The sequence below is a fragment of the Pongo abelii genome, chromosome 10 (assembly GCF_028885655.2).
Source record: "Pongo abelii isolate AG06213 chromosome 10, NHGRI_mPonAbe1-v2.0_pri, whole genome shotgun sequence".
Classification (NCBI taxonomy): domain Eukaryota; kingdom Metazoa; phylum Chordata; class Mammalia; order Primates; family Hominidae; genus Pongo; species Pongo abelii.
This window is the reverse complement of record NC_071995.2, coordinates 100,355,329-100,367,805: the sequence shown is the minus strand read 5'-3', so window position 1 is coordinate 100,367,805 and position 12,477 is coordinate 100,355,329. Positions and strand designations below refer to the sequence as shown.

Genomic DNA, 12,477 nt, shown 5'->3' with positions numbered 1-12,477 from the left:
TTCTTTGAGATGAAGATGAAATGTTTGTGTTGGCATTGTCTCATTCTGCTCTTCTTAGAGTGCCTTTATCTTAAGAATCATATAGTCAGACTCTCTTTGAAGATAGCATTTAAACCATTTTTGGAAGCTTTCACTTAATTTTTATTTTTAAAACCACAGTCATTACTTACAATACGCATGACAGGTTTATCATCTTCTTTTTCTTTGTTAGGATTTGACAGGTCTGGAACACATGCTAATAAATTGCTCAAAAATGCTTCCTGCTGATATCACTCAGCTAAATAATATTCCACCAACTCAGGAATCCTACTATGATCCCAACCTGGTAAGTGGAATGGGTTACTTTTATGTACGACAGAAAGTACGTCCTTATCAAGTGTTACTTACAGCATTTCTGTATAGCACTTCAGAACTAGAAGCAGGCTCTATTTTAGATGTCTTTGTTGCAAAATAGTAGCACAGGTAATCTGAATCATTCATAGCTTGCTTTGGAATCTTACTGTTCACTCTATAGATGGGTAATTTGGATTTGTTGCTTATATTCCATAAGCGGATGTCCTGTTTACTAAGGGTGACAAAAAATAGCCCCAGAGTATTCTCATTGGCTAGAGAGAACAATCCTGAGGTTTAACAATCAAGGAAATATTCATCACATGGAATGTCATCGTTCATCAAAGCTGAATTGCTTTAATGCTGGCACTTACTCCATTTTACCAGTAGGGGCAGTGGGTGATTAACACACGACTGCATTGGAATGTCATTTGGCTGAAATAATTGAAAGAGTGTAGATTATAAGAGACATTTTAGTTTCAGAGAAGTTATAATGTGAAGAAAATCATAGAATTGATGAAATGAATATAATACAGCCATTAATCTGCTATTTTCTGTTAATTTTTTACTGATAAATGGAAAAATTCCTTTTTTTTTTTTTTTAGCTTTATTTTCAGGTCTCTTTTTCACAAAGTAATCTTTTTTTTTTTTGAGATGGAGTCTCGCTCTTTCGCCCAGGCCAGAGTGCAGTGGCGCTATCTTGGCTCACTGCAAGCTCTGCCTCCTGGGTTCACGCCATTCTCCTGCCTCAGCCTCCCGAGTAGCTGGGACTACAGGCGCCCACCACCACGCCCAGCTAATTTTTTGTATTTTTAGTAGAGACGGGGTTTCACCGTGTTAGCCAGGATGGTCTCGATCTCCTGACCTCATGATCCGCCCGCCTTGGCCTCCCAAAGTGCTGGGATTACAGGCGTGAGCCACTGCGCCCAGCGAAAAATTCTTATATAATAAAATTAGGTGGGGAAAATAACGGGTACTACCATATAGACAGTAGGAGTTGAACTATAAAAATCCTCTAAGTACATATACAACACACATACCCCAAAAGACAACAGAAATGACAGTAGGTTAAATCACAGGTAGTTTTTAATATCCTTTTTGTACACTAGAGTTTTTCATATTTTCTACAATGAGTAGATTCTGCTTTCATAATCAGAATGAAGTGGTATTTTTAAAAAATTACTATCTTGCAAATCTTCAAGCCATGTATAAATAATGACTGCAGATAGGACACCTCCTCCCTCATGAGGAGACACAGTGTGACAAGGGGCAGCCACTGGTGAAAGAGGTCAGCATAGCAGCCATCAGAGCACATAGTATGAGTGTTGCCTATCACATGTAGATTAGTTTAGCATATGGCATGGGTTAGTATATGGATATGTGCCACTTAAAAGCCAATTCTCTAAATGTGCTAAGACTTAACATTACCAAATTAATAAAGTTGAGATAAATAGAGGAGTAAGACCTGGTATCAGCCTTAAAGGAACTTGCTCTAGTGGGATTAGCAGATAGGAATCAGCAGGTCAAGAATGAGACTAGGGCTGGGCACGGTGGCACGTGCCTATAATCTCAACACTTTGGGAGGCCAAGGTGGGCAGATCACCTGAGGTCAGGAGTTCAAGACCAGCCTGGCCAACATGGTGAAACCCCCTCTATACTAAAAAATACAAAAATTGGCCGGGTGCGATGGCTCATGCCTTTTTAATCCCAGCATTTTGGGAGGCCAAGGCGGGCGGATCACTTGAGGTCAGGAGTTCGAGACCAGCCTAGCCAACATGGTGAAACCCCGTATCTACTAAAAATACAAAAATGAGTTGGGTGTGGTGGCGGGTTCCTATAATCCCAGCTTCTCGGGAAACTGAGACAGGAGAATCACTTGAACCCGAGAGGTGGAAGTTGCAGTAAGCTGAGATCGCGCCACTGCACTCCAGCCTGGGCGACAGAGTGAGACTCCATCTCAAAAAAAAAAAAAAAAATGAGACTATGAGACTATTTGTGGGTCGGGAATTCACCAGACGCCTCACACAGAGCTGGTACGCAGTCAGGCTGATAACAGAAGGGCAGCTCGTCTGTGTACTTCAGCAGTTTATTTGGGGTTTTTGCCATGATCCAATAGGATAAAGTACTTCAGGTTTGGTTTGTGAAAAATGCATTATAAACTCTATTATATAAATGGTAGTAATTGTTTGCCAGTATGTTCTTAAAGATGAAAAAGATGTATATGTAGTCACAGTTGGTGTTTTTCTTACCTCCAGAGAGCATAGAATCAAAGTTTTACAAATCAGAACTTAGATTAGGACTAAATTGCCCTAGTTTCAGCTCTGATATGGTATCTGATCTACTTATATTTTCTCATAGCCACCGGTCACTAAAAGTCTAGTAACAAACTGTAAACCAGTAACTGACAAAATCCACAAAGCATATAAGGACAAAAACAAATATAGGTAAGTAGTACACACGTACTCCCTTTGTTTAGTATAAGAGTAATCACAAAGGTCTGGCTTTTTCATAATTCTACAGTATTTTGTCTGTTAAGCACTGTTCTAAAATTTTATATGAGATTGTTTGCTGTAGTAGTATTAAAAGTTTAAGTTATTCTGTGGATGTTGAGTCCACTAAGGTTTTAAAAAATGTATTTTCTATTGAAGTTTTATTTTTTATATCCATTATATCCACGTAATTATTTAAACTCTTCAAATATGTTTTGATAATTAGGTTTGAAATCATGGGAGAAGAAGAAATCGCTTTTAAAATGATTCGTACCAACGTTTCTCATGTGGTTGGCCAGTTGGATGACATAAGAAAAAACCCTAGGTACTGATTTTTATATATAATTTTTAATTATGCAAATAAACCTGAATAAAATGACTGGAGAGAAGGGAGTAGCTTATTTCTGTATGGAACAGACCAAAAGGCCTAACAGTGGAGGCAGTGTTGGAGCTGGGGGTTGAGTGAGAGATAGGAGTTGCAAGTTGAGGTAGGATCCCCCATGCAGAGGGATGAGCCTGAACTTCTGAGAACTGGGTTCTATTAATAACAAGCTGTTCAGGGAGACCCAGGGACAGATCGCATTGTCGGGAGGTGAGGCCAGGCAGCTGGGACATTCTAGAAATGCCTTTTTAGAATTATGGCATTTCTAAAAAGGTACTTCCAGAACAGTTGTTTAGATGGTTAGATTTATCTTAGCAATTCAAAGTAAAGTTCAGATTAGCTTTTGAGGAAAAAGGAATGCTACCGTAAATGTGAACCTTAATCCAGTATATTCCAGCCATCCTTTGGGGATGAATAAATTTTCAGGTTTACCTAAGCCTTAACAATTTCTTTACTAGCTCCTTAACTGTTACTTTAGCAGGTTTGATAAAATGTGCTAAAAATATGCATTTCTGAGTTGTTAACTTTAGTGGGAATAGGTGTTTCATCAACTTCTTTGGAAAATAAAGACACTGGCATATAAACTGTATTTTTTTGAGGCAGGATCTCACTCTGTTGTCCAAGCTGGAGTGCAGTAATGCAAACACGGCTCACTGTAGCCTCGGCCTCCTGGGCTCAAGCAATCCTCCCACCTCAGCCTCCTGAGTAGCAGAACCACAGACATGAGCTACTGCACCCAGCTAAAATTGAGTATTTTTAATTTCTGAGTCTTTTAAATGCATTTGGAGGTCTTTAGTTTTACGTCACTGAAATTAGGATTTTAATTATAAATAATCAAAGATGTGAACCTTACAGACATTTTAAAGCCATTATATTTTTTCTACAAATCCTGTTCTCATTTGGAGGAGAAAGAAATTCGAATTTTCAAAAAAAAAACAAAAAAACCTTTCACACCTATTTAGTGTCTTCAGTAATCCAGTAAAATACTTGATTTTTTACAAAATGTTTCCCACAAGCCAAGCAAACCATAAGCTACAATAATAATTACCCAGCGTACAGCCCTCTTTGCATATGCTGTTCCCTCCACTTGAAGTGTACTGTTTAATTTCTTAAAATAACTTTAGCTTTTAAGAACCAATTTTGATGGGAGTACAGACTTCCTCCCATTTTCTTGATGAGTTCTCTCTGTCATGTGTAGTAATAATGTGAGAATTTGCAGTTTTTAGTTGTAGCCTATACTTTTAGGTCTTTGTGCCAGTTTGAAAGTTATTGGGTTAGAGTATTCATGGACATTTTCATGGTACTTTATTAAAGGGACCGGGGTTTCGTAAAAAGACACATGGCAAGCCAGGCTTTTTCCACAGTTTGCCAGGCCCAGCTGCCTCTTGTGTACCTGAACAGATTTTATCATTAACCCTTGTTTATGTTGTTTTGTTTTATTTTGATGAAGGCTTATTTTAAGTCAGGCATGGAAAACTAGACTTCAGACTGACTTCAGCTTTAAGGACATGTTTATCCCGTTAACACGGAGTCTGGGATAGACAATATCCAGGCTTTGTTTTTCTCTGACTTTCTTAGCTCTGCTTGTGGTGGCTTCACCATCAGGCCACAGATCATTAACACATTCTAGAACTTTAACATTGGTTAAATAATACCATCTAATAGCCTGTCTTCAACATTTCCCCAGTTGCCTCCAAATGCCCTTCATAGCTATTGTCTGCCTCTTTTGTTTATTTGTTTTTAATCCAAGATACACTCAAGGCTCATATATTATATTAGGTTGACATAGCTCTTTAGTATCCTTTAATTTAAAGCAGTCTCCAGGTTTAGAGAAAGATGAATGAGCTTTCACATACCCCTCTCACTTGTCTTCCTTCTTCAGAAGTGTAGGCTACAACTAAAACTTCCTTCTTCAGAAGGAAGACAAGTGATTTATATTTATTTACTTCCATTTATATTTGACCTTGTTTCATCTAAACACACCCACTCCATCACTGGTACCTGATTAATATTAAGTGAATCTCAAACATTGTATCATTTTAGCTCCACATTTTTTGTATGTATCTCCAAAATATAAAGATTCTTAAAAACATAACCACAATACCATTATCACCCTAAAAAAACAATAATGATTCCTTAATATGACCAATATGACCAACTAGTTTGTCAATGTACACCTTTCACTCCTCTTAACTTTCATAAAGACTTATGTGTTTTTTTGGTTTTTAAGTTTGTTGGTTTGAAGTTAAATCTATGGGTTTTCCCTCCATCTCTCTTTTTTTAACCATATAATTTTTTGCATGTGTATATGAAGAAATCTGATTATAGATTCTATAGCTATCTTACACTTTGTCCTTCTCTGATTGAATCCTAGTTAACAAATTTCTATGTCTCTTGTATTTCCCATAAATTGGTAGTTGGATCTGAAGGCTTTATCAGGTTTGTTTGATTTTTTTTTTTTTTAATTTTGGCGAATCTACTTCAAAAGTATTGGCCTACCTACAAGCCACTTTAATGGGCCCTTAGTTTAGTGACCTTTGTCTTGAAAGGAACTTGAAACAAGCAAGGAAGCACCACTGTAATCTGCTTTTTTGCCAGAACTGTAGCATCTTACAGCTTGGTTAGAGACATAGTAAGCAGAAATTATCAAATTCATATAATCTGTAGCGATAAGGCACTGTCTCTCTCTCTCAATTATTTACATGATTTTTCTTTGTAATATAACTATCATTTCAGAGAACTTGGTTTTGATTTTTTTTTTTAATTTTTTGAGACAGAGTCTCGCTTTATCACCCAGGCTGGAGTGCAGTGGTGCAGTCTAAAGATTGCTCACTGCAACCTCTGCCTCCCGAGTGAAGCAATTCTAGTGCCTCAGCCTCTCGAGTAGCTGGGATTACAGGCATGCCACCACACCCGGCTAACGTTTTTGTATTTTTAGTAGAGACAGGGTTTCACCATGTTGGCCAGGCTGGTCTCAAATTTCTGACCTCAAGTGATCAGCCTACCTTGGTCTCCCAAAGTGCTGGGATTACAGGCATGAGCCACCGTGCGTGGCCTTCAGAGAACTTGGTTTTAGGTACTTACGGATTGTCTTTCTTTTTTTTCCTCACTGCAGCCTCTGCCTCCCGGGTTCAAGCGATTCTCCTGCCTCAGCTTCCTGAAGAGCTGGGACCACAGGCATGCGCCACCACATCTGGCTAATTTTTGTATTTGTAGTAGAGACGGGGTTTCGCCATGTTGGTCAAGCTGGTCTCAAACTCCTGACCTCAGGTGATCTGCCCACCTCTGCCTCCCAAAGTGCTAGGATTACAGGTGTGAGCCACCATGCCTGGCCACTGACTGTCTTTGCTAGCTGCCAACAAAATATTCTAGTCAGTTAACTACATTTATTGAACAATTAATTCAGGACACTCTAAAAGGAAGTCATTAAATTAATTTACTCCCATAGCTAAAAGGCCATCTACCCTAGTTCTCTTGTTTCATAGGTGAGGAATATCTAAAGAAAAATTTTGTAGAATATCATTCCCCCAGAGAATCATATCAGCAAATATACCAACTTGGGACATAAGTCCATTTAAAATATATTTGGAATCCACATCCTTGTTTTGTTAGGTCAGGATTATCCGTATGTAACTAATAACCCTGGCTCTCTGTTATTTCAGGAAGTTTGTTTGCCTGAATGACAACATTGACCACAATCATAAAGATGCTCAGACAGTGAAGGCTGTTCTCAGGGACTTCTATGAATCCATGTTCCCCATACCTTCCCAATTTGAGCTGCCAAGAGAGTATCGAAACCGTTTCCTTCATATGCATGAGCTGCAGGAATGGTAAATTCTCATGTTTTATATATGCGTGTGTGTGTGTGAGTGTATACATGCGTATGTATCTATATGTTAGTGATGAAATTTTTTTTATGAAATTTCTTTTTTTTTTTTTTTTTTTTTTTTTGAGATGGAGTTTCGTTCTTGTTGCCCAAGCTGCAGTGCAATGGCACAATCTCAGCTCACTGCAACCTCCGCCTCCTGGGTACAATGATTCTCCTGCCTCAGCCTCCTGAGTAGCTGGGATTACAGGCATGTGCCACGAAGCCCGGCTAATTTTTTGTATTTTTGGTAGAAACAGGGTTTCACCATGTTAGCCAGGCTGGTTTCGAACTCCTGACCTCAGGTGATCTGCCCGCCTCGGCCTCCCAAAGTGCTGGGATTACAGGTGTGAGCCACCGTGCCTGGCCAAAATTTCTTTAACATGTTATTTGCTCTGTAATTTCTTTGTAAAATGTATAGTTATAATTTTTATTGCGTTTAATATTTGAAAGACATTTATTTGCATTTTAAGGCATTTGAAAAAATGTGTAACTGGGTGCTTTCAGTCTAGTTGGCACTTCATTTATTCAACTGTTTGTTGACCAATGTGTAAGTGAAGGGATTGTTTAGTATAAAATGAGAGGTACATGAGGTTGGTATGTGCTGAGCTGATAGTCAAAGACTTCGGGGAAAATGAATTAAACTAAGTCCTGAAGGCAGAATCTCAGAAGTGGTGAGAAGGGAACAATGAGCAAAAGCTTGGAGGTGGGAATGATCAGGGAAATTTGGGGGCTAGCCCAGCTTAATTGGAGAATTCATATTGAAGTAGTGGAGTGTAAACCTGGAAAGGTATTAGGAGCCATTTCATTCAGTACTTCAACAACCAGACTATCTGGTTAGCCTTTATAACCAACCGGGAAACTTTATAATGAGTAAAGGATTGAGTTAAGCAGTTTGTTTTGTTTTCTTTTGTTTTGAGACAGAGTCTTGCTCTGTCACCCAGGCTGGAGTGCAGTGGCTTGATGTCTACTCACTGCAACCTCCACCTCCTGGGTTCAAGCGATTCTCATGCCTCAGCCTCCCAAGTAGCTGGAATTACAGGCATATGCCACCACGCCCAGCTAATTTTTGTTATTTTTAGTAGAGACAGGGTTTTGCCAGGTTGGCCAGGCTGGTCTCAAACTCCTTGGCTCAAGTGATCCTCCTGCCTCAGGTTCCCAAAGTGTTGGGATTACAGGCATGAGCCACCGCATCTGGCCCTAATTTTCATTCTTATATTTGTTAAATCAGCTGATTTATTGAATATCTACCGTGGGAATAATCACTAGCAATATTGAGTGTTTAAGTAACAATACCTTACTAAGGCCTTTTTTTTTTTAACTTAACTGTAACATGGTACTTGACTAAGAGCTTTTCATGCACATTCTCATTTAACTATTCTAACAACTCTGTAGTAGGTCCATTTTATCCTCAGCACAGCAACAGGAAGTAACTTGCATACGGCATCTCAGCTCCTGAATGGGGACGCCCGCGTATGTACCTGGGCAGCCCATTCCCCAGATTCTGGCCTACACCACCTACTAAGTGTGCTTCATCATCATCACTGCCGTCAGAGTAGCTACCCTTTTTCTTGAGAACCTGTTGTATGCCAAACACTGTGCTGGGCAAGATATTTACTCTCTACAATTAAAAGTATTGTTATTGCCACATTGCAGATGAGAACATAGTAATGTGAGTTGAGTAACTTGCTCCAGCTGAAGTAGCTGGCAAGTGGCTGATCCAGCCTGACTCCCAGTCTTCTGCACATTCCACTATATTCCAAAGCTGCTTTATAAGTTTTCTTCATCTTTCATTCTACTGCCATTGCCAACATTTAATTATAAAGATAGTTTTATCTTTCAGTTTAGGAAGATTTTTGACCCCTTTGCTTGCCTCTCTGTGCCCGGTGCTAGGAATACTAAGATGAAAGGCATGTGGTACCAGGCTTTGAGATGCTCACAGTCTATCCAGGGAGACAGATACCAGGCAAATTGTGATACAGTATATTGAGGGCGGCAATAAGAGTTCAATGCAGTTGGTGTACGTAGGAAAGACCAGCTGATTCTGTTACGGGAAGGTGACATTTGGACTTGATTTTGAATTATGAAAATGACATTTCCATGTAAGAAAGAGCATTCCTGGTAGAAGAAATGTCATGTGCAAAGGCACAGAGGTGTAAGAGAGTCCTGTGTCAAGAAAAAAGATTGTGAAAGCCTGTATTTGAATTAGACTTTTTTCTTTTGAGAATGGACCCCCAGGAGAGATTTTTTTTAAGATGTTTGTCATGATCAGACTTCATGATTTGAGATGATAACTAGTATTAGTGGGGAGGTTGGAGTGGTGAAGAAGTTACTTAGAGTGGGGCAGGGTTGCCTGGGAACTGGAGGCAGGGAGACAAGTATATAAGCATTTCACTAGTCCTAGAAACAGTCAGGTGTGAACCAAGGATACAGCCCAGGCAATAAAGAGAAAGCAGTAGACGAATTGGGAGACACTTTAAAGGGGAAATTGGCAGACCCTGGCACTAGAACTCCTCATTGTCTTGGAGTTGGGCAAATGAGACAATTAGGATGAATATTGCTGCTATCTTTATGTTTTTATTTTCATAAGGAGAAGTTATTACTGAATCATGGGTCTTGTCTCCCAGAAATGGCAAGGAATGGCTTCTCACCGTTTTCACTTTCCCTTAACTCAGAGGAAAAAGATCTTTAGGTGGTTCTAAGTGTTAACTCCCCAAATCCAATTTGTGACTAAATTTACCCTCAAGGGTCCATTTGAATAAGAAAGAAGTGGGCTTAAAAGTAATTTGAGAGGACCTTGATTTCTGTGCTTTACAAATGGTGTGAATCAGGTGTGGGTGCTCTTGCAGTCATTCCCCTGCCCTGGAGGCTGCTTGCTCCTCATCCTGCTCAGTTCTGCATTGTCTCTCACTGCTAGCCTTGCTCTAGAAACTGTCTTGTTTCTCTTTTCCTCCCTGAGTTCTCTGCCATCTTTCCCTAGTTGCCTGCATTGACTTTCTTCCTGTTCCCACAGAAGCCCATTCCTTTTGGGGTATTGCACTGCACAGCCATCTGTCTGGTTGTGTTTGTCTCTCTCGATAGACTGTGAGCCCTCTTCCAGGGCAAAGATGGTGTCTTACTGCTGAGTCCACAGTGCCTCCCTAGAACATAGCAGGTGCTCATTGGATGGCTTCTCTCACAGCTGGGGCATTAGCTGTCTGTAGTCTGTGGCTGCTTAGCTTTTTAAGAATCCACATTGATTCTGAATGACACTAGACATTAGTTGACAGAGCTGATTATGATCCTTTTATCAGAAGTGGGAAATACAGGGGGAAGAGCTGTGTGTGGGCGAATGCCATTTTGGATGTGTGACTTGAGGTGGAGACACCCACGCCCAAACAGTAGAAAATGAGAATCTGTAACTCAGCACAGAGGCCAGAGTTTGGTAGTTACTAGCATATCTTCCAAACCTATGGTAAGCATTTTTATTTAATCTTCGTAACCAATTGTTCATTATTTCCAAATTACAGATGAGGAAATGGCTGTACTGCCTCTTTTTATCCCCAGTATTCTGTTGGCTCCAGGTCCAGTTGATTCTACCTCAGGAATGTCTCTTCTGTTGCTTATTTCTTTTCATTGTCACTGCTTCCTTTCATGCCTGGACTAAAACTAAACTGCCTGCCTTCCTTGTTTGTCCATCCTTCCAATGGCCAACATGTTTACCCTGAATATGTCACACATACCCCTACCTGTCTGTTCCATCCACTTTCCCACTAGAGTGTTCTGTCCAGACCCCACGGTGTGGTTTTGCAAAGCAGCTGCAGTTCACACCCTCTCACCTTCACCTGGCTTAGTTCCCCCCGTGCTGCCACATGGATTCACTCCAGTCAGTCCTGTAGGGCCCAGCTGGCCACCGTGCCACTCTACTGCTCCTTTTCTTTCTCATCCGTATGCTTCCTGTCCCGTTCAAGGCTTACAGGAAATGCCACCATCTCTGTGGTGCTGTCCTCATTTCTCTTAAGTTTTTCACAAGACTTTGCTTTTGATAATGCATATTTCTGTCTGTCTTATGTGATGGCAAGTCATCAGTCAGCATGTCAGCAACGCCTCAGGTTTCTAAACACTTAAAGCAGGGACTTCATCTTATTCATCTCTCCATATCCACAGGAAGTATTTATCAAGAAACTGAGTGAATAAATAAGTATGAGTGAATAAAAATGAATGAAAGAGTGGTTTTGTTTAAGTGCCAGAAGTAATTTTCTTTTGAAGTTCTCTCCCCTGCCTGGATAACTTTACTAATTCAAGTATAAGATTTACTATGACATAATAAAAAATCTGAACTCATGTTGGAAATGTATATTGTGTGAGCATTTTAGAATTGCAAGACAATGTTTTTGTGTTTCCCAACATTGTTTTTATAAAACTAGTACATAAATAATGCTTAACTAATGGTAGTGAAACCATATACAGAAGTACATAGTTGCTTTCTTCTCTCTCTGCACAGGAGGGCTTATCGAGACAAATTGAAGTTTTGGACCCATTGTGTACTAGCAACATTGATTATGTTTACTATATTCTCATTTTTTGCTGAGCAGGTAAGTTTTATATATTTTATGTGGGTATTAAATGGTATTTCTTGGTATACTAGCATCTGAATGTTTTAGAAAATGATACACATTTACAATCAAAATTTTAACTTCTCTCATTGTCTTATAGCTCATATGTGAATATGTTAAATATGTTTCACAATATTCAGGCAGCAAATATAACAGTCTTTTTTTATTCATTTCTCTTCTAAATCCATTACCAGTATTCTTTTTATCTGGAACTCAACAGATTAACTTGTTAGATATCAGGCTAAAACCAAGTAGCTCTAAGTATTTATAACCAAAAAACCATCTAGAATCCTTATCTAATGTTAATTTTCTATGGGTCTCCAATTTTCTTCCTCTCTTTCATGCTTCCTTGAGTGAGCACAGTGTCTTCAGACATCCCACGGTTCCATTGTGTTGTCCCACTCACACCGGTAGCTCCCATTTATCTTTCTTTCAATCGCTAGGAGTTCTCCCTCCTCTCTCATCCTTCCTCCTCTCCTTGTCAGCCCCTCTACATCTGGGCTTTCCTGTGCACGCATGTACACACGCAGCCTCCTTGAGGTGAGTGTCCAGAAGTCGGAGGGAGATTTGTGAGGTAAAAAGAAAGGGATAAGAGAGTCCTCATTAGGTTATTCACATATGAAATACTCTGAAGAAAAAGGATTGAAGGAGGGGAATGGGCATCTTTACTGACCTGACTTGGGTGTGGCAAGTGACTTGGCCTCTGCCTCCAATCAAGGTGACTATTGAGTGGAGCTTTTCTAGCTGTCACTCAAATGAAACGTACACCAAGTTGACTTATACCAAGAAGGACAAGCACCTAAGTACTGAGAGCTT

At 39.8% G+C, this 12,477-nt stretch overlaps 2 protein-coding genes across 7 annotated transcripts in view; one reads left to right on the top strand and one right to left on the bottom strand.

Moving 5' to 3' along the window:
* The window catches only part of GNPTAB (N-acetylglucosamine-1-phosphate transferase subunits alpha and beta), an 84,523-nt gene that overhangs the window by 68,362 nt on the left and 3,684 nt on the right, over positions 1-12,477 (top strand). For both annotated transcript variants that reach the window (XM_002823649.5, XM_024256585.3), the window contains exons 16-20: positions 212-325; positions 2,689-2,774; positions 3,046-3,144; positions 6,864-7,031; positions 11,550-11,640. In XM_002823649.5, the coding sequence (XP_002823695.2) occupies positions 212-325; positions 2,689-2,774; positions 3,046-3,144; positions 6,864-7,031; positions 11,550-11,640 (558 nt within the window). The remainder of the gene's footprint in view (positions 1-211; positions 326-2,688; positions 2,775-3,045; positions 3,145-6,863; positions 7,032-11,549; positions 11,641-12,477) is intronic.
* The window catches only part of CHPT1 (choline phosphotransferase 1), a 56,232-nt gene continuing 50,878 nt past the window's right edge, over positions 7,124-12,477 (bottom strand). For all 5 annotated transcript variants that reach the window (XM_063712235.1, XM_063712233.1, XM_063712232.1 and 2 more), the window contains one exon: positions 7,124-12,195. The gene's annotated coding sequence lies outside the window, so the exon portion shown is untranslated. The remainder of the gene's footprint in view (positions 12,196-12,477) is intronic.